Below are 22211 nucleotides of genomic sequence, written 5' to 3'. Positions count from 1 at the left end.
TAGGCTGCAATTTTAAGTGTATTCTTTAAAACAAAGTTGGTCACAGATATTCAGAGTTTATGAGGATTTTGTGTCTGTCAGTATTTACGGTTCAGTACCACCTACCAACCATACCCAATTTTCACTTAGGGCCTTGGTTGCTGAGTCCCCAGATACTTTGTAATGCAACATACCTTTCAGTTTAGAGGAAGCTGGCTTTGTGCTAGATCTGCAAAATTTAGCAAAGTGCTTATTTGTGCTGAATTATATTCCTGCTGTACCCTATAAGAGTTTGGCCACTGGTTTTAGTGGGAGCAACACTGAGACCATCATTTCCCTCAGGCATTTTCTGCAGGGCATTTTAGAAAGTTAGACATATGGCCAGCATCATTGCACCTGAAGCCAGAATTTATCCTGTGGCTTTTACAGGAGGTCTTTCTCTCTCCCACATGATGGCTGTTTATTGCATTGACACAATGGCTCTGTGGATTGTATAGGAGATAATGACTAAACCTTCCTTGCCTTAAACCTTCAGTAGCTACAGTAAAGTTCCCTGAGCTAAACTTGGCAGAATCTTATTCAGGATTGAATCTTTCTCTATTAGCAGGAAGTCTCTAATTTCAGTATTACTTAAAATTAATTTTTGGTCTCTGCTTTTTAGAATTATTTCAGCCCATGTCATTTCAGCAGCTAGATATCATAACTGCATGCAGATCTGCTGTGCGGAGGTCCCTGGGTTCAGTGCGGGGGCAGAGGGGGTTGAGGATTGACACTCTGACCAGTTCTACTGCGGGAAGGAAATTCCACCTCCCCACCATGGAACAAGTGCTGAGAAACATATATTAGGAAACACTTGAGATTTCCTCCCCTTTATGCTCTTCTGGCTTTATTGCAGAAAGGACTTACCCAGGCAAACCTAGGCACCACTTCTTTGTTCTGTTTGTGTACAGCACCAAGCACAATGGGGTCCTGCCCTAGGACTGGGGCTCCTAGAAGCTTCCACAACACAAGTCATAACTAATTAAGTAGCAGTCAGAATCAGGATTGTTAATTTGATTGGGAAGGCCTTAAGAACACTGGAAATAGACTGAACCGTCCCACTCATCCAGAAAGGGGCTCTCCTATGGATGGCAAAAAGTATCTGAAAACTTGTCTGTAAATGTGCAGGGAAAATTTGACTGCTTCCAGTCCAAGAGCCATCCATCATTTTCTGTAGCAGTATATACCATGAATCTAGGGCATAATAATAACAGCACCAACAGCACCAACAACATCAATAATACAAATAACTATAATGGTTATAATAGTTATAAGAATAGCAATACTACTACGGCAACTAATAATAATAATATGGTGAGCTGAAATAGCGTTATGGGTTTTAATGTCATGCTGAAGGTTTCTGTTAGTAGCAACACAAACATGTGCAAATAGACAGGTGTGAATTTTCCTGGTCAATGAGGCCTCCTTTCTGACTCCCTTGTTACATCTCTGCAGATTCCTATAGGGTAGATCCGTTATACCTTCTGTATACCAAGCCACCTCTGTCTGCTACTTGGACAGAGAAATGCAGACACTGCCCTGTTAAGGTGCTACTCACATAACTTTTAAGGTGCATAATTGTCACCTCCTGGCTTAACTGTCCTCCTCAGTCGAAGTCTGCCATACTCACAAAGTTGTCAACCCTCGGCATTCCTGGTCCCTGGGAGGAGGGTTTTAAAGCCTGCAGTCTATTCTTCTACCCATCCTCTGTCACCCTGTCAGCTGGGCAATACCAGCCATGCCAGGTATGTTTGTGCTCTAGGAAGTTTTGGAACAACACCCCGCACACATACACCCCCGCACATTCGCCACACCCCCTCCTCCTTTATCTTTTCATTGAAAACAAAACTGGCCCAAGAGAATCGACTGGTTGATCATTTTTTGGATGTCTGAGGGTTCCCTGATTTAGCCCTTTGGAGCTCACAGAAGCATGAAATCCCTGACAGTCTCCCTCTGCAATGGCCCGGCTGAAGGCAAAATGCCACCGCAGACACGGGACAAGTTTCAGCCCGGAACCTGCCCTTTCGCTGCCTCCTCCCGTCTCTCTCGCAGCTCGAGGGGCTCCTCGGCAGGTAGAAGCGAGTTTGGCGAGGAGGCGAAGAGGAATCAATGAGGGGACTCGGGCAGACACCACGTGGTGGGCTATTTTGGAAGAGCATCTTAAAGGGGACGTGCTCCCCAATCTCTTGATCACTCCCTGATGGCGAGACCTAAATAGCGGGATCCAGCAGGACTTCCTCCAGCCCCGCTCCGTCTCCAGCAGGTAAGATCCGGCTGCAGAGCCCGAGCCGGTGCTTTGGGGCCGATGTCCAGGGGGCACGATGCTTCCCGTGTCTGCCTGGCCCGGGGGCTGAACTGGGGGCGTGTGTCCGCGGGCTGGGCTCCAGGGGCGCGTGTGTGTGGCTGCGGCAGAAAAACCCCGTGTCTGTCTCCCTGTCCCTTTCCCTTTCCTTCTTGGTACTGTTGCTGGGGGGGTGACCCGCGACACAACCAGCGGCTGGGTTGCAAGCTCAGCCCGCCGCCCCGCCATGCGCCCGGAGCACCCGGGCGGCCCCTCCGTGCGGTCCGGCGCGCGGGAGCCCCCAGGGCCGCGGCTTTGCCTTGCTTGCAACTTTCTCCCCGCGCGATCTCTTCCCCGGCTTTGCTTCCTCCTTGCCAAGCCCCGCGTCTCCCCCGGGGCGTCCCTCGGCGCCAGCCCCGGCACTCCCCGCCCGGGCGGCGCGGTCGCCTGTCCCCGGGCGGCAGGTCCCACCTGGAGCCACCGAGGGCAGCTCTGCCCGAGTCCCCGAGCCCCAAGACATCGCCGCCGCTTCCACCCCCCGCTCCTGTTTTCCGCTTTTTCCATCCATGATCGGCATTTAAAATATTACACAGATATTTTCACACCTAAAACTGTTGTGTTTTTTTTCCCCTTTCCTTCCCCTTCCCAGTCCCCATCGCCTTGATTCAGCCCTTGGTAATTAATTTGGCATTTCAGAGTAGCTACTGGGCTGGATAATGCCTGCATTCATCCCCTCGGCCTAATCTGAACAAAATCTGGAAGAAAAGCTTTCAGAAAGACAGAAACTGCCATTCGGTTACTGTTCAAAAGAACTGTCACTCCCTAGGAATAAATCGCTCCTGATTATTTCCAACGGGGGCGTCTTTGGGTTTCCAGAAACCCTACGAGGACAGGGAGGGGGGGAAGAGCTTTATCATCATTTCTCCAGGGGCCGATTTGCCTGGGAGTTTCTTTTCTGCCGATCGTAATAACAGAAAACAATAGCGTGCAAGAGGCGGCGAGTGGGGCGGGTGCAGGACAGGAGCGGACACAGAGGCCGGAGTGATTTGACTTTTACAGCAGCGTCCGGGCTTGCGTGTTGGTACAATTTTAAAATCAACCCCCCCGCGATCTCTCTATAAAATTGCAGCTGAAAAGGGCAGGGCTGAGATTAGATCCAGCAGCCGAATAATCCCGGGACCGGGAGAAGTTGCCCCGTGCGCTCCCCGGGACAGAGCGGGGGGGGGGGGGGGGGCGGTGCTCCGGGCCCCTCTCTGGCTCGGCACGAGGAGTGGGGACGGGGCCCGGCCTCTCGGCTCGGGGGGGGCCTCTGGTGCTTCCTTATCCCTGCCACAGCCCGATCCCTCCAGGGGATAGAAACTTGAGCCGGGGACTCCCCCGGCGCAGCGCCGGCTGCAGGGGTCTGAGCGGGTCCGAGGCGACGCCGGGGCTTGCTTGCGGCTTGCTAGGAAGTAGAAGTTTTCCCCGGGGCGGAGGCTCGCGGCCACACGAGCCCCTGGGAGTTTGCCCCGGGACTTTTCCGTGTCGACGCCCGGGGGTCGCGGGGAGCTGGTCCGAGGCAGCGCTCGGGAAGGGCAACAAGTGCGAACGGGAGCGCCGGGGAGCCGCGGAGAGCTGCCGGTGCCTGGCCGCGGCTCCCGGGGAGGGCGGCGGGGCTGCGCGGAGCCGGAACGACCCAGCTCCGGGAGCTCCCAGAGGCGTCGATTCACTAAACGCCGGCCTTGCCTTCCGCAGCAAAGTCTTCCCCTGTGCTCCCGCCGGGTCTCGGCATCCCCGCGGCTGGGGAGCCGCGCCTGTGCTCGGGATTGCAGCGAAACACGTACCTAACCCGGCCACTCCGCCTCCCGCGCGGCACAAGGGGCCACCCCGCTGTCACCGCGGCCGCCCCGAGCCTTCCCGCTCCCTACGGGGCTGAGCAAGAGTTACCCACGCGCGGTCCACCGCAAATTGCGAATTGCGAGCCTCCCGGGAGACCCCCTCCTCGGCACCGGCGGCCCATGCGTGGCACGGGGAAGAAGCCGGACCCACGCGTTAATCAATGATAACCCGAGCCCGGCTGGGCGGGTTAGAAAGCCAGCCGTAGCAGCCGCTGGTTTGCTGGGGGGGTCCTGGCCTGCAGCCCCTCAGCCCCTTCTTCCAGCGTCTGCAACCCTGTGGTCAACCTTAGAGGATCGGAGGTTTCTGAACGCCGCCGGCTGCCCCCGGGCTGCTCTGCCGAGCCCCTCCCGCCCCGCCGAGCCCCGGCCCCCGAGTCAGCTCCACGCGGCCGGGCCGGAGCTCGGCGGGACAGGCAGGACGGACCCCGGGCCCGGGTGAGGCACTTGGACGGGAGCTGTTCGGCAGTGGCACGCGTGCAGCCAGGCCGCGCTGGCCCCTCTCGTCCCTTTCCTCCGCGCAGCCAGGGACAGAAAGACCGCGGAGCACATGTGCGCGGGGACAGGCTGGGCCCTGCCCGCCTCTGCCCTGCCCAGAGGCTGCCGTGCAGCAAGGCGGGCGCCCCGGGGCTGCGCACCCGGGCGGGAGCAGACTCCGGCCGGCTCCGTAAGGGCAAGGAGAGAAGGAAAGACGAGACAGGTGGGGCAGCGCGGGGCTTTTCATTGTAGCTGAGTGTCCTTGTCTCGAGCTGAAAGGGCGCCCGACCACGATCTCCGGGAAGCAGAAAGAAGTAGTTGGCCCTGATAGCCAGCGGCCAGGCAGAAAGCAAGGTCGGGATGTACCTTGCAGACGATCTGAATCAGCGATCTCTCTCTCTCCATCAGATTCTGGCATTATTTAATTCATTCTTCATTGAGAATCCCTCTGGAGGTGCCTCAATAAAAACGCTCTCTGCATTTGGAGCTCATAAATTACGGGGGGGGGGGGGGCGAGCAAGACCCCATTGGAAAAATGTGTCGCCCGTCGGTGAGATTATTAAATAATAATCCAAACGCAGTTTTTTTTTATTTTAAAAGCCACCGTTCGCAGCCGTTGATCTGCTGGGAGGGCTGGTGAAGTGAGCTCTTGCTCACAAAAGCTTATCCATCTCCGATTCAGGTGGCCCCGTGATTCTCCAGTCCAGTAAGCAACCCCCTGCGTGTCTGGAGATTATTTTAGGGTGCTGCCACACAATGTTCCCACTCTTAAACATGTAAATGTGATTCACAAATTAAACTCAGAGATTACAAATCCAGGAATTCATGGTGTTAAAACGATTTTGACTTTCTGTGGTCTTTTTGAGTTCTCTGCAACAGAAGAACTGCTTTATTATTTTTCTGTAGTCAAAAAACAAGTGAAAACTAAGAGCTGACATTTTCCAAGGGATGCGTTTAGTTAAGGAGGGGTGCCTTGAATCTAAAAGGGTGGAGACTTAGTCTATAAAGTGCATCTCTATTTTGTCTTCTGCCTGATCTTTAAAAAATCTATTACAATTTAAAGTATTAGCATTAGGACTGTATTGGTTGAATTAAAAACTGATTGAAAAGAAAAGGAAAGAAAATATTATATAGAAAATATATTTGTTATTGTAAGCAATGAAGTATACTTCCACTTTCCTGTGCTCCTAATGATATACATGAAAGCATCATTAAACACCAAGAGATATTTGAGTTCAAGGTTGAGTAATAATAAAAACAGCAACTACTACTACATATGTTCATTTAAATAGACTTGTTGAATGTACTAACATGTTATCAGTGATCATGGTAATGATAATAATTATTTCTCATCTCAGATTAATCCCTTCCTTTTTTTTCTTTTCAAGCAAAGAAAAATAGGCCTTACTGAGATTAGAATATAAATACCTATATCCACTTTCAACAGCAACAACTTTTATTTACTGCCTGAGTGAAAGAGCCAACGGCACTACCTTACTAAGGCTTCCTTTCCTTGTAATTTTTCCCCCTTCTGGCAAATGCTTAATTCAAATTGAGGAACTAACACTGAAACCCAGAACTTTCAAGGGTCTTTGTAAGCTTAGGCTGTCCCTGCAGAAACTACAAGGGTTTTTGTTGTTGTTTGCTTACTATTTAAGCTCATTATTTTGTACCCTGTCATTATAAGAAAATTAGCTCATATACAAGACTATTGTAAAATCAGTTCTTACCCCAAGGATCATATATAACTACAGCTCTGCAGCTGGAGATGCTCTCCCTGTGAGCACAGTATCTGGGAAATGTATGGCAAAAAGGCTGTCTTGCTCAGTCAAAATGATCCATGAACTGGATATTTTGTCTGCATAAGAACTATTATTTCTATTTTGTTAGCTGTTCTGTCTGATTGCTGAATTCTGCGCTGTACTGTATTCAACAATTCCTGGCCCAGCGATCATACCATGTAATGGCTGAGAAACACACAGGATAGTCCATAATGTGTACATATGCATATTAACATTTTGAAATCGATGTGCTTAAAGTTATGCACAGATGTATAGGGACATAATCCATCCCCAAACCCACTTACTGTAATAGAAATCAGAATGCAAGAATCTTACTAATTCACACTAATGAACACAAGACCCCATTACAAAATATGAAATATTTTGAATTACAAAATAAATTAATAAATACAACAAAAAAACAGAAGAATGCATCAACAGATATACTTTTTTCTATTTATTCTGACAATTACAGAGCCTGGCTTTAAGTACAGTACAGTATATTTTGTAAAAACTATTTTTGTAAAATTAACAAAATCTCAGCAATGCAAGTCCTATCATGATAACTTTGCTATCAAGCCTTTCCTGAGAGGTGTTTAGAGATTGACAGGGTTTTTTTTTTTTCCTGTGAGGAATATAAAGTGTGTGGAACAGACAAACACAGATTAGAAAGGTTGTGGGGGCGTGTAGCAAATATCCATGGAGTAAAACCTACTACACTGGAACAGCCATTAGTTGCACTCCAGTTTCAGTGATAATTACACCCCCATTCAGTGAGGTACTTAAGCACATACCTATGGGTAATTCTAGTGATTTAACAGGGACTATTTATATGCTGAAAATTATGTATGTGCTTAAATACTGTGATGAATCAGGGCCTATAAATGGCTGCATAGTAGAATGTTAACCAAAAACCTATCCATACACAAGCATATTTCATACTCGGTAAGCATAAAGCTAAACCAGTGGGATTTGGGGTCAGAGAATCCTGATTTCAGTCTGTGCACAATAGCCCACATGACAAAATTGCATATAACTGTACAAAACTAAACAGCACCTGTGGCTTGGAGGCCAATCCTGGAACCCTGACTTGGGCACTCATCCTGCAGACACTTAGAAATTGAAGTCAAGGAGATCATATGTAAAAATTAACATATGTATGTCTCTATAGGATCTGTAGTTACCAATTATGAACTGACTGCCCAGAGTTTTCCATCTATTGATTCTTCTGTGAAATTCTATGAAATATGAACTTTCATTTCTACCCAGGAGAACTTTTACAATCTTTTCTCCAATGCCTGATGAAACGTGTTTGTGTCCGAAAGCTTGCAATTAAAGATTATTTTTTTCTGCAAAAAACTTGCTAGCCTAATAAAAGATATCATCTCTACTATGAGTTCTGTAGGATCTGGACCTCTAGACTAGGGGAAAGCTCAGAGAGCAGCTTGTATCCTAGACACTTTTGTAAGGTAGCTAATGAAAAGAATCTAATACTAGTTTAAATCAATGGGAGCAAGATGCTCTCACTGGAAACAAGTGCCAAATAAGCAAACAAGTCATAACTCTCTGCATAAGCCAGTCCAAGAGGCACAGAAAGATGCTGTAGGATGGGGATTATATCTTTTCACTAAGAAATCAAAAGCAGCAAATAAACCATAACTGCCTGCACAGTGGGCTTTCACCATGAGAAATGCCATCAGCTGGTACCTTTCAAGTATCAGCACAATGGACACATCACCCTCCAGGTCAGTTAGACCCTGCACACCTTAGCATCAGTCCTACAAATGCAGCATTTGGACTGGGTGATATGTGGTTAAAGATACATGTCGCAGGCAGCTGCTTTTTAGGGTAGGACTTTGATGGATAAAAGAGGAAATTGTGAACCTGCTGAACATCTCACTCCTGCTAAATTCTCAGAGCCGTCTGTAAGCATAAGCCTCTCTATTCACTGCTCTCTGCTAATGAATCCTATGTCAATTCTCCCTTACATCATCCCATCCTAAATGTACTCCTTCCTTCTGCACTGTGTTCCCTCCATACTGATCATTTCCTTCTTTATCTCAGTATAACAGGGGCCAGATCCCAGCCGCCTGGGAGCAGAGTGTGCTAAGCACAGGACTTGGAGCTGCACTACCTACTGCATTGAGTTCTGCTCAGTGCGTTTTCATTGAGTTCTATTCCCTGTTCCAACACTACTGTGCTGCCTGCCTTTGGCAAGGACATCCCCTCTCTTAGCCTCTCCTTCACCCTCTGACTCTGGTGTTTGAACTGTAAGCACTTTATAGCCTGGGTCTCACTCTGGGTTAGCTCAGTGCCCAGAACATGGCAGTCCCAATCTGGGTTGGTTCTGCATGGTACCACAAAATACATTTTAAAGACAATGACCTCCCCCTGTCACACCTTCCCAAATGCTCACTTCAGCACGTCAGCAGTACTCATGAATCCTAATCCACCTCCAGGCAAATACAGCTACCCACCAATGGCAATGAAACAGATGAGGTAAAAGAGGTTCCGGCCTAGATCTTGGTCTCCATGTACATTTGATTTTAGCTTGTAGAGATGATACATTTATTTGGCACACACTTTTACTTTGTTTGTGGCTTATATGGCATGGGGCACATTGTATTTAACAAATAAGCCAGTGCCCAGGAATCTCTACTTCTCATAGAAAATTCATAATGAAGTGCTGTGTTCAGCAGGGGTTTGGGGTGGTTGTTTTACTCATGTGTGCTGGAATCATGTGAGTTGTGAGGTTCATCTGTAAATGAACACAAATAACATCCCTAAGCCAAAGTGACACTTGCTAATGCACATGCTTTACAGGAAAATTATTTTCAATATGCTTTTGAGAGAATTAAAATACACAATTTCACTATTCTGGCTCCATTTCAACAAAGTACTTAGGGATTCACCTAATTTTCAGCATGTGAGCAGTCCCATTTAGGATCAATAGGACTAATGTACTAGGATAAAGTTTCTCTCTAGAGCCAAGCTAGCTTTGTACTAAAATGTCAACTGTACAGGTTTCTGAGAATAATAAAATGACTAACAAACAGAAGAAACCACTAAAATAGCTGGTATGTAAGGCTGTTGGAAAAATAGGGGGAAAACCTACCAAAACTTGACAGCAATTTTTCACTGATGTTTTGAAATATTCAGAAATGTATGAACTTCATCATTATAGTTATTCCCTCACTCTCATATATATAAAGTAGAAGGAAGATGATATGAGTAGTTCTTATACAATTCAGGGGATTTTGTCCATGAAATATTTCATGGAGTTCCCCCTTCTCTATTTTTTGCTGAAATGTCAAATATTTTATACATTTCAAAGAACCTCTATTTTTCATGTCCAGTTGCAATTTTAGGCTATTTGTCTATTTTCAAAGTTGTAAATGCTCAGTTCCCATTTAAATGAATTAAGAATCCAAATCCTTTAAGCTGCTTTGAAATTCACAGCCGTGAGGTCTATCTCATGATCTAACAGAGATAGAAACAAGTGTTGTATCCCATCAGAAAAGGGAAGTTTCTACTCCACAGCAAGATACAGTAACCATCTCTAAAATGAGTAGTTCATAGAGTTTTAACCCTACAGTCTGACTGTTGTAGGGAAGTTTTATTAATTGTACCGTGAAATGTAGGCCACTGGTGCTGGGATGGAAGATTGTACATTTAGAGGAAACTGATACTCTGTGGCAGAGCAAAGCAGTCAGTAGTGTCAATGGAGATGGATTAATGCAGAATTTCCTACACTGTGGTCAGCAAAGCACTTGGTCACGCAGCAAGTTAGATACAAGACATACAGATGCTGCAGTGATAGACAGCCATACAAAACCCTAAAATACATGGACAAGCGGGGGCAGGGGATTGTAGGGTATTTGTTCCTCTGGTTTTCACTGCAAGTACTAAATAGCATTAAAAGAAATGAAATATTTATGGAATCCTGTCCTGAAAAAATGTGTATGCTCATTGCTGTAGTTGCTGCTGGAGCTAATTTGGAATTTTCAGTTTAACTTTTTTGGCTGAAAGATGTTAATTCCTCAAAGCAGAACTTTGCAAAACGGAGTTGATTTTAATGATTAACTGACTAGAAAAAAAAAAGAAAGAAAACAAAGTTTTGCAATTGTTAAGGTTGAACACATCAATAATTTCTAAATGAAAAAGTTTATATATGACAGTAGGAGAGATTTTGTTTTGACGTGTTTTTAAATTTAGACTGAAAGGGGCTTACTAAAGGGGGAAAGGCCCACACTGAGATTCACAGATTCACAGAAGTTTAGGGCTGGAAGGGACTTTGTGAGATCATTGGATCCAGCCCCCCTGCTCTGGGCAGGAAAGACTGAAATGAAACATTTGAAAATGATCAGAACAAAACATTTTGACTGATGTGAAAATTTGAATGTTTTTTCCGTTTGTGAGATTTTAACTTTTTGTTGTGATGCAGGAGAACATTTTGAAGTCTTGAGAATTCTTACAGTATGGGAAAGCTGTTTCCTGTCCACCTGAGTTGTGAATGGAAGGGGAAGTTCCTAGGTGGCAATACCTCTATTAGGATGTGCTAGAGATTAAGAAGCCCTGGATCCATGGAGAAAATGCAGATGAAGTAGTTGCAAGTGGAAAACAGATGCATTTTATCACCACCACAAACCAGTACTAATTTACTGTAGGTCCTGGAAACTAATAATAATAAAAAAATTCAAGGAAAAGAAAAAAAATCAAGGCATGACTTTACAAATGGATATGCCCCTTCTCTAAATCATCCACCCCTCCTGCCTGCCCTCCACTTTGCCAGCCCTCCTGTGAACAACTGCTGTACTTAATACATCTCAGGTCCTTTTTCACTCCCTTTTCTGGCAGTTTTGGGTGCTGCAACTGAACATTCGAGTTGTCCCCAACCCATTATCAGTAATGGATCCATTGAGAATAAGGCCTGAATGAAGTATTTTAACCATCTGGTCTGCGCTCCTGCCTGAAACACACCATAGACTCTCCCCCAGGAATCCAGCACGTGACTTTTGCAGGACTGTAGCATACTTTTAAAACGTGCTTAACACAATGGAACAGAAAGCATGGCACAAAAAGGCCAGTGAAAGGATCATCTGGATAACTCTTGTCTCTCTGCTTCTTGTTAGTGGCCCTCCCGAAATCTCTGGTTGCTCTGCTGCTTCTCCCACTGGTGAGTGTATTAGTTCAGCTGATGGCAGTAAGTGCTACCCTCCAACAATCCCACATGACTGAAGTCCTGACCCTGTTGAAGGCAAAAGGTGGTGTGGCCACTGACTTCAGTGGGCTCAGCATATCATCTTTGAATTTTTTCTGAGACAGATTCACACGCCTGTGACTGGGATTTACATGGAATTATCTGGGATTTAGGCACTCATATCCTTTAAATGCCTTTGGACCGTCTTCCCCCCCCTCCCTTTTTTTTTTAAGTATGCATTAGCAGGAACTCATAAACCCACTTGCCTGTGGACATAGATATAAATATATACACCACCTTCTCTGCACAGGCAAGAGTTGTGGAGTGAGCTTGCCTTTCCCTTTCACTGCACCTTATTATCACAGACCGATTCTCCCCCTTCTCTCTTTTTTAAAAAAGGACTCCCCTAATTGTGTACGTTATTTCTGTCAGTTGATTGTGAGGCTGGTCGGAGAGCACTGAGTAATTCATAGTGTTTGGACAAGACAAACATTGTTCTGGCCCTAAACAAACCTCCAGGAAGGTCAGCCCGGTTCATCCCATTGCTGTAGAGAGCTAAAAGTATCCAGATGATGTGAAAATCAGCCCCTTTTCACGGAGAAGAGGAAAAAAAACACAAGCATGCAAGCACACATCAACAAGTCCTGACGTTCCCACATTCTGCTCCTCTCCATTCACCTCCCATTGTTTTACCCGGACAAAGTTGCCTCGTCGGCTTTGTGAAGCTATATTTAAATAATTAAATGGCCTTTCTTTCTGGAAATTAGTGCAGAGACAGGGGAGGTCAAGTCACTGGGTTTCTCAATCCGATTCAGGAGAGATTTTTCAAACAGCAAAAAGAGAAATAGGCCTTCCCCAATGAGCCTGACACACTATACCTTGTTCTGCCTTATTCATGGCTATCTGTTGCGACATGTGTTTGGTCTTGAATTCCCGATGGTTTGAGTTAGGAGGCGAAAGGTGCCTATTAATTGTTCGTGTCAAGTTACTTGTTTTCATTGATCAGACTCATAAAACAAACAGTTCTTGAAACGACAGCAACGTGATCTAGAGCAGTTTGTAGGAAAATATCTTCTGCTGCAGAACAGATGTTAGAGAAGCTACAGACGTTATAGATGTTACTAGGTAGCTACCCGGCCTGCGGGAGTGTAGAGCGGACTGGGTCTGTGCTATGCAAACGCTAAGGTCCAGTCATGTGCCTCAAGCAGAGGGAGATTTGAGATCGCCTTCTCTGCCCCAGCTCCGGGCCCAGCGCGATTCCCTAGCAGTCCCGGCCCCGGGGGGAGGCAGGACCAGGCTGGGCAGCCCTGACTCGGGCCAGCCCCCGGCACGGTGATCTCTGGCGCCCCGCTGATGGATTTGCAGCACGTGGGACCATGGGGCCGGAATCTGGCAGGGGAAATTGCTCTAGGGAAGCACATCGCGTCCTCGTCCTCCCTCCCAGGTCCCCCGGCAGGCAGGACTTCACTCCTTTGCTTGCTCAGCCGCACGCCGCCGGCTCTCTCGTGCAGCCCCGCCGAGCCCGGGCCGGTCCCCGGGTCTGCCCGGACAAGAGCTACGGGGCTGAGCAGAAGCGAAAGGACAGGCGGCCGCCACCGCGCCTCGGACCCCGGCTGCGGGCTCGGGGCGGCGGCAGAGCTCCCGGGCAGAGCCGCGGCCGCGGCGGGAGCTCTGCCGGGGAGCGCGGAGGCCCGGCCTGCCTTCCTGACAGCTTCGCCTACCAGCGGCCTCCAGCCCTCCCGGGGTCCCGACCAGGCGGCCTTAGGAGGCTTCGCGGGCCGGGAGTGCGGGGCGGGGAAGGATGAAGTCGCTCAAGTGCGGGAGGGAGACAGCGAGCGCCTCAGCCCCTGCGGGACAGCGCGGCTCCGCCTGCCCCGCGCCCGCGGTGCTGGCCGCCACCGCTGCGCTCCGGCTCGGGCTCCTCCAGGGCGCCGCCGCGGCTGAGCCGGAGCCCGGCTGCGGACCCGCGCCTCGGCCGCCGCCTGCCCGCCCCGCCGGGGCTCGAGCTGCACTGCCGGGGACAGCCCCGCGCGGGGTCAAGGCACATCCCGGCGTCCCGCCGCGCGCAGGCAGCGGCTCGCAGCTTTGGGGCCGGCCGAGTGCAGGCGGGGGCCGGGTCGCGGTGCGGGCAGTGCCCGGAGGACTGCGGGGGAGCCCGCACGGCCCTGTCCGGACGGACAGGTGGTGAAACGCAGCAAGAACGGAGCCCAGCGGGAGCAGGGCCTCGGAGCAGCGGCTTTCCCGGGGCAGAGCCCCGTCCACTCGCCGCCCCTCTCGCGGCCAGACGGGCCGACCCCCCTCCCCAAGTGAAACTCTTCCTTTTAATTGGGGAGGACGGTGAGAGCGGAGTGCCTGGTGCAGCTGCCAGCCCCGCTCCCCACCTGCCCCCGCACGGGGCGGCTCTGCACCCGCGGGGCTGGGGCTGGGGCTCGCTGTGTGCATGGGGGGGAGGAGGACGGACTGCTGCTCTGGGGCTGCCTCTGCCTCCCGGGCTCGGAGGAGGCTTCTTTCCCGCAGGCCGAGGGGCCTGAGCTGGCGAGAGCGGCCGGGAGGAGGCTGGAGGGGCTGTTTCACGGTGCAGAGTTAACAAATCCATCCATCGCGGGCTGTCAAGGGAGCGGCTGGGGGCAGGGCGGCTGCCGGAGCCCCGCTGCCCTGCAGGGAGAGCGGTTGCACTGCCAAAGGCGCCCCGCTGGGCTAGCAGGCCCGGGAGCAGATTAATCAGGCACTAATTCAATTTACAACAACCACTTTTATTCAGCTCGGTGGCAAGGAATTCAAAGGGGGGAGGGGAGGGCAGGGGGAGCGGCGCTTTCCCCGGCTCCCGTTCCCCAAGCCGCGCCTTCCCCCGGGCTGATTGTCACCGCCGCGGTTCGCTGTAAAAAGGGACAGATCGCGGCGTGCCAGAGCCCAGGCGAGTGAGTGACAAATGTATAGCAGCCCGCGCAACAAGGGCACCTCCGTTGGAAAAATAAAAGTGCCCTTTTAATCAAGGGGACAGGCTGAATGCAGCGGGCACAGGGAGGGCGGGGGGGACCAGCCCCGCAGCTACCGGTGACAAACGGACGGGGCGGGCACCACACCGGGGCCGGCCCGACGTGCGCTGCGGACGCTTCTGCTCTGCCCCCGGCTGGGCCCGGCCGTGCGTGGCCCCGGGTGCGAAGGCCGTCCTGGAGAGCAGGCCCTGTGCAAGTCTAGCGGGGTCAACCCGCTTCCTTGGCCCGGGTGGGAGCAAGAAGGCACTGGGGAGGTGTGGGCCAGCCCGCTGGCGGAGAGGGGGTCGGTCCTCTCCACCGGCCGGTGATCCCGCTTTGCACAAGTGAGAGGAAAACCTCCGCGGCCCGGGCCAGGGCTTGCGTTTGGCCTCCCCCTGCGGGAGGACGGGCCGGCAAGCCTCTCAGTTAACACCCCAAGAAACGCCCCGAGCTGCCTCGCTCCGCGGGTATTTGCTATTTCGACCCAGCGAGTCCGAGCATCAGTCAGCGCGAAGTGTCCGGTCCGCCGCCCCTTCGAGGAGCTCTCCTGTCCGGCAGGGACTCGGGGCTTCAGCTGTCACAGGCACGGGCCGGTGTCTTCTGCACCCGCCCACGTCTCTGGGGACACACCTCGGAGCAAGGCAGCTCGGGGACCCCGCACACCTACACCTTAGACGGCTCCGATTCTCACAGGGTTCCCCACAAAACATCCCCGACAGGTGTTGTAAAAGGCTTCAGCCTTCCCTCCCGCCCCCAAAATGTCCCGTTTACCAGCCTCAGCAGGCGTTTAACTCTGTTAATGAGCCCCGAGCCAGAGCAGCATCCTCCTCCCGCGGCTCCTTCTGGGGCGGTGGACCTGGCAGGAGGGCGCTGGGCCCCGCCGTTCCCGGCCTCTCCCCGGTCTAGTGCATTTCTCGCAGCGTCCCGGTCTCAAGTGCCTCTCATCGTCGAGTCTCCTGCAGGAGAGAGATGCGCACGTTAGGTGTATTAACATAATTAAAAACGCAGGGGGAGTTTCATCCCGCAGACAGAAACTCTTCTCTTTCTGCATTAAACTATTAGCCGTGATGTGTTAACAGTCGGGCGTGAGCTGTTCATTGCAGCGATAATGCAGAGCCCCGACGTCGCTTCGAGGTAATCTCCATTTGAAAGCGGCGGAATGTATTCAATTAGCCAGCAGCTAGCCGTCCCCGAGTGGGGCAGGGCAGGCAGGGCGTGGGGCGGGGTGGGGGGAGGCCCCTCGGCGCGGTCACCTCGGGCGGCAGGGCGGGGGCCCAATCCGTCCCTGCTGGATCAGACGAAGCAGGCAGGGCCCGGGGCCTCCCGGCAGGTGCCAAACATCCCGCAGCGACCGACTCCCGGGAGGCAACGGAGGAGGCATTGTAAATCACTGGTAGAAGGGGCAACAATTCAGCAAAATGCTCAGGCCAAGAGAACCGGGGCTCAGGGAAGTCAGGAGTGAAGGAAGAGTGCAGGATCTGACACCCTCTTTATAAGGGGTCACCTGCAAATTAATTATGTCCCTGAGCACATAATGATCTAGTTGGGGATGGTACTGCTTGGAGCAGGGGGTTGGACTCAGTGATTCTCAGCCTTTTTTGTACCAGGACCCATTTGTAAACATCGGTGGCCAGTCCCCACACAATGTCCCTCACTCCCAACCTGCTGCCCCCAGGCCCTAGCCCCCTCCCCTTTTGGGGGTGCAGGGGGTGGGTGTGTGGGGCAAAGGCTGCGTGTGTAGCCCCAAACATCCCCTTGCAGGCTGGCACTCTGACAGCGTGCAAGGGAAAAGCCACCGTTTCCCACATTTTTCTCATTTTAAAAGTTTGTTGATCCATGTTTAAAGTTTATTCACGACCCTTTCATATACTTTTGCGACCAATTTTTGGGTCACGACCCACGGGTTGAGAAGCACTGGTGGATGACCTCCTGAGTTCTCTCCCAACCTGCATTTTCTATGATTCTATGAGCAGCAAACTCCCCCTCCCCAAGCAAGGACCCAGGGACCGCTGCATATAGCGCAGGGTGCGGAAGACGCATAGAGGATCTGTTCCCAGACATGGTTGTGTCCAGGGTGTGTGCGGGGTTCATGTGTCTGCTGGAAATAAAGCTGGTGACAGGGCTCTGGGAAAGCCACCTCCACGCTGGACTCTGATGCAGAGGCGAGAGGCCCTTCCAAGCCCTTCTCAGTCCATCCTGCAGGCACCAGGAACTTTGCATGTACAAGGTTAAACAAGTTTTTCTCTGTGGAATTTCCTACCAGATGGTTCCTATTTCGCTCATTGGGCCCCCTGGAGAAGCAGGGTTTTTTTGGTGACATCTTTTCTTGGACCAACTCTCTAGCCGGGAGGGACCGGAGGCAAACCTGCAGGCACTGAAATCTGTGCCCACTAGACAGATAAAAGATATCACCCGAAACATCCTTGCCTCCGGTACAGTTTCTGCCCCGTCAGACCTGCGAGGCTCCAACCCGGAGAAGGCACCTGGGATGGACACCGGGGAGCTGGGCCTCAGGGCTGAGCTCGGGCCCGAGAGCCTGAAGGGCCCTGCCAGGGAGCCCTGTCCTGTCTCAGCTACCCTGACTCCTGCAGCGGGGACCTGCCAGTCCTGCTGTGTGCAGTGGAAGGGACTAGTGCCCCTACCACTGGCGGGAGAAGACTTCCAGCGGCCGGGCAGCCTCCTGCCATAGGAGGGCGGGGGCCCGACCCGTGCCCCGGGGAAGGAGCCCTCGGCGAGCTGAGCTGAGCTCCCAGGAGCCGGGCCCCCCGCGGGACGCAGGCCCCGCTCACTTCCGAGGGATCCTCCGGCCCCCGCGGCTCTGCTCCGGCTTGTGGTGGCAGAAGACCTCAGGCGGACACAACAGGAGCCCCCTCGCCCCAACTGTTTTTAAGCAGCACATCGCCGCCTAGACGGGAGCTGGGGCACGAGGGGCGGCTTCCCGGAGCCAGCGGAGCTTGCGGGGCCTGGGGAGGGAAGGCCCTCGGCAGCTCCCCCGCGGCCCGGGCCCGAGCAGGCCCCTCCCCTGGCCCCTCCCGCTGCGGCCGCCCCCTCCCGGGGCCGGGCCTGGGGCCGGGGCCAGGGCCGGGCTCGCCCCTCTCGGCTGCGCCGCCGCGCCCGGACGGCGGCTCCGCCCGCGCCCTCCAGCCGCCGCCCGCGCCCGCCCCCGCGCTCCCCCCGCGGCGCCGCGGCTGTGCCGGGCCGGGCTGGGCTCCTGCTGCCGAGCCGCCAGTGGATGTCGTTGTTCCGTTCCCCGCGCGGGCAGCGTGTCACTCCCGTAGGATGACCTCAGGCTCCGGCGGAGCGGGGAGCGCCGCTCACTCCGCCACAGGCAGCGCAGGAGGCAGGAGGCGCCCGGCCCCGCCACGGCCCCTGCCGCCGCCGCCGCCGCCGCCGCCGCTCGTCCTGTGAGGCCCGGCCCGCCGCCTTCACCCCTCTCTCCCTCTGTGCCCCCAGGTCCGGCGAGAGGATGTCCGCGAGGTGCTGCGGGGCTCTGGTGGCGCTGGTGTCCCTGGCGTGCCTGGCGGAGGGCGGCTACTACGGCCTCAACATGTTCGCGGTGCAGACGGCGCAGCCCGACCCCTGCTACGACGAGCACGGCCTGCCGCGCCGCTGCATCCCGGACTTCGTCAACTCCGCCTTCGGCAAGGAGGTGCGGGCGTCCAGCACGTGCGGCCGCCCGCCGGCCCGCTACTGCGTGCTGAGCGAGAAGGGCGAGGAGCGGCTCCGCACCTGCCACCTGTGCAACGCGTCCGAGCCCCGGCGCGCCCACCCGCCCGCCTTCCTCACCGACCTCAACAACCCGCACAACCTCACGTGCTGGCAGTCCGAGAGCTTCGTGCAGCACCCGCACAACGTGACGCTCACGCTGGCGCTGGGCAAGAAGTTCGAGGTGACCTACGTGAGCCTGCAGTTCTGCTCGCCGCGCCCCGAGTCCATGGCCATCTACAAGTCCATGGACTACGGCCGCTCCTGGGTGCCCTTCCAGTTCTACTCCACGCAGTGCCGCAAGATGTACGGCCGCCCGCCGCGCGCCGCCATCACCAAGCAGAACGAGCAGGAGGCCGTCTGCACCGACTCGCACAGCGACGTGCGCCCGCTGGCCGGCGGCCTCATCGCCTTCAGCACCCTGGACGGCCGCCCCTCGGCCCACGACTTCGACAACTCGCCCGTGCTGCAGGACTGGGTCACGGCCACCGACATCAGGGTGACCTTCAGCCGCCTGCACACCTTCGGCGACGAGAACGAGGACGACTCCGAGCTGGCCCGCGACTCCTACTTCTACGCCGTGTCCGACCTGCAGGTGGGCGGGCGCTGCAAGTGCAACGGCCACGCGTCCCGCTGCGTGCGCGACCGCGACGACAGCCTGGTGTGCGACTGCAAGCACAACACGGCCGGCCCCGAGTGCGACCGCTGCAAGCCCTTCCACTACGACCGGCCCTGGCAGCGCGCCACGGCCCGCGAGGCCAACGAGTGCGTGGGTAAGTCCGCGCCCGGGCCGCCTGGAGCGCGCCCCGGGGCTCCGGGGAGAGGGGCGAGGCGCGCTGCCGTCCCGGGGCTCCCCGCACCCCTGCTCCCGCAAGCGCTGCTCTGTGCCCGCGCCACAAGCGCCGCTGCCTGCCCCGGCCGTCCCGCCCGGCCGCGCTCCTCGCCAAAGCACAGAGAAGAGAAGGGGCCCCGCCAGCCCGAGTTTGCGCCTCCCCGGCTCTCACGGACGGGACCGTCCATCAGACCGTTTCTGCGGGGCTCTGCAGAGTGCCTCGGCGCGGACGGCCCGTGGTTTTTTCGAGGCTGATTTGATGTGAAATGAAGGAGCTGCTGCAGTTGTGCGCGATGGGGGGAAAGGGAAGGAGGGCTGGTGCCATTCTGTCATTTCTGTCTCATGCAGAAACACCGTCCCAGTCGGTATTGCTGCCGGTAACTAATAACTTGAATAAGGACAAGGCTGAATTGAAAAACAGCAGTGTGCTTGGGGAATGATCCTTTTGCACCATCTGAGGCAGATATGCGGATGCTCTTGGCTGTAAGCCATACCGAGAACCTAGCTTAGCCCCTAAGAAAGAGTCCTACAGTCCCTAGAGGCAGTTCTAGAATAGCCTTCCTCGACTGACAGGCAAAAGGTTGCTGTCACCTTGAAGGGGAGGTAATGCATTCAGAGGTGCTTTTCTGTAGAAGATATCAAGGCTTCACATGTTTCAACATCTTTCCCTTGTCAGGGTGGATTTGATGTTCAAGAAGGCAGGGGCACTAGCTACAATTACACCAGTGTAAGGTGGGCACAAACAGTTCTGAGGGCCTCTCACTATTCCAGTTTATGACCCCAACCGCTTCCACAAAGCTCCTCTTCCTAACCTCTGGCAGTCCTGTTATTTTAGTCTTGGGATCCCACACAGCTGTGGCCACACACTTCAGTCCTGATCTGCAGCACCCCCTTGTATTCTGGTCCTGATCCATCTCAGCCCTGGCAGTGCCCCTTAATCCTGGCTGCTAGCATATCAGCAGTTCTAAGCTTCCTCACCCACCTGCACCTCTGAGCTAATTCACCCTGTCCTGAAGCGACTTTCACTTTTGTCTCTCACCCAGCTTCCAGTACAGCTCTATCCTAAGGTGCAGAACTCCCTCTTCACTGGTTTTGTATTCCACCACCACACGTATTTCCTTATGAATACAGGAATGCCCCACCGTTCTAGTCCTTAGGGTCCTCTAGCCAGGGATTTGTTTTAAAGCGCATATGGGCAGTTTTGTACCCACCAGAGACTAGGGTGAGACTCAACTATCTCATTTTCACCTGTTAAGACTCGTTAACATTTAACATTATTTAATCACAACATTTTTCAGCAGAGCACTTCTCAGCAGAGCATATCTTTTAGCACTTGCCAGTCCTGCTGCAGATTCTCAGTTGATGTAAACTGGCTGAGCTATGCTGAAGTCTTGGGAGCTATGCTGATTTATACTAGCTGAGGGCTACTGAAAGGGCTTTATGCTGTATTATTTATGTTTCAAATCCCTTCGAATGACCATACACAAGCCACTGGACATGATTCAGTTGCCCCCTTACATTGATTAAACTGTAACTCCATTGACTCCTAGGGTGTTACTCTGAAACTACACCACCAAAGCCAGACTAAAGCAGGAGGGAAACTTTTCCCTAGTGCATTTATCACGTGTGAATATTTAACCCAATTGTTTACACAGAAATTACATCTCACTTGCCCCATCTTCCAAAATATCTGCAACTCCGGTGATAGGAAAAACACTGTGCAGCATCTCTGAACAATTAAGTTTTTCTTTTCTTAAATCATAATCAGATGTGGCTTTAAAGAGCATTTAATTTCTTAGTCTTTTTTTTGAACATCAAGAATAATAACAAAGAAAAGTACTGGCAATTCGCTGCAATTCTTTGGCTGACTAAGCCCTCTCCCTTCAGAAAATTAATGCAGCTAAGATCATTTAAAATGATACAAGTTACAGACATGTGTTCTTCGTGCAATGTTTGTTCAGCTATTGCTCTGAACATGTCAAGTCTACATTTGAGCAGAGTTCTGTTTTGTAAATATGCACATACTTTCTCTGTACTTTTGATGAATTGGGCAGAGAGACAGACTTTTTCATTTTTATTACAAAATTCAGTGCCCTTCATGTGGTCACATTTGTCTGTCATTTAGATCTGTGGCATCAGTAGTCTGTGCCTTCTGTGAGGAGGTGGTGGAGGAGACGCTCTTCCATAATAACTTCCTTGATTAGGCCCTGGCTGCAGCTGCTCTTTGCCACCTGTAGCATCCTCTGTGATGTGCTAGGCTTGGACTTCTCTGAGACAACATAGATCTCCTCTGTGCCACCCAGCAGCTGTGGGGAGTGGGATCTACTTGGTCAGTTTCCTGCTGGACCAAGTCGAGATGATAACCCTGAATTGGTGCAGGAACCAGCATACAGGGGCCAGTTTGGACAATGCCCGCCAGCTCTTTTGGTTTCTGGTCTAGGCACGTGGCTCCTTTGTGCTCAGACACTTCACCTTACAATACACAGGTTGTGTCATGCCAGGCTATCAAGGTGGGCACTATGCATGGTGGAAGACAGATAGAGAGATGGACAAACAGACAACTAGATATCAAATCCATCTTTTGCATTGAAGTCATAAGATTTTCTTAACTGTGGAAACATTACTGATGTTGGTATATATAGGAAAGCTAGATTCTTCTCTAGTAAAATGTGGGCTTCCTTCCAGAAATATTCCAAAGCGGCATGAATCAAAAGAACATGTTCTAGGCATGATGGCCCTCAGTGGAATCCAGGAATCTTTCATTCAGTCATATGTTAGATTGTACAGAACTAGCTCTTCTGCTGGTGTAAATCAGCCTTGTTCTCTTGCTGTCATTGGAACTGTACTGATTTACACCATCTGAGGATCTGGCCCATTGTATATATGGAGGCATGTGAAGTCTATTACAAATCTATACACATGTACATATTTCCATGTATACATTTCCATCTGAAAACATGATGGTGCTGTTCTTTTTTCATAGTAATTTTTATTCCTGCTGAGCTTATGGAAGGTCTCTTGATCCTTGTGGAAAATATTTTAGGCAACACTGATTTTTGCAGTTTGAA

The 22211-nt window shown here is 52.3% G+C and overlaps 1 protein-coding gene and 1 long non-coding RNA gene across 4 annotated transcripts in view; one reads left to right on the top strand and one right to left on the bottom strand.

The window, feature by feature from the left end:
• Window positions 1-2056: 2056 nt before the first annotated feature.
• The window catches only part of NTN1 (netrin 1), a 255508-nt gene continuing 235353 nt past the window's right edge, over window positions 2057-22211 (top strand). Inside the window, exons 1-2 of one of the 3 annotated variants that reach the window (XM_014595984.3) lie at window positions 2057-2281; window positions 18060-19084. In XM_014595984.3, the coding sequence (XP_014451470.1) occupies window positions 18073-19084 (1012 nt within the window). In that variant the 5' untranslated portion in view covers window positions 2057-2281; window positions 18060-18072. Of the gene's footprint in view, window positions 2282-17754; window positions 19085-22211 lie in introns of those variants that run through there. The other 2 variants (XM_019485722.2, XM_059732203.1) reach the window with 2 other exon arrangements.
• Window positions 14385-22211, bottom strand: part of LOC109282746 (uncharacterized) — a 66013-nt gene continuing 58186 nt past the window's right edge. The window contains exon 3 of the long non-coding RNA XR_002089772.2: window positions 14385-15562. This is a non-coding gene — a long non-coding RNA (uncharacterized LOC109282746). The remainder of the gene's footprint in view (window positions 15563-22211) is intronic.

Source organism: Alligator mississippiensis, chromosome 8, assembly GCF_030867095.1.
Source record: "Alligator mississippiensis isolate rAllMis1 chromosome 8, rAllMis1, whole genome shotgun sequence".
NCBI lineage: Eukaryota > Metazoa > Chordata > Crocodylia > Alligatoridae > Alligator > Alligator mississippiensis.
The sequence above is the reverse complement of the archived record's forward strand: the minus strand, read 5'-3'. Positions and strand labels throughout refer to the sequence as shown.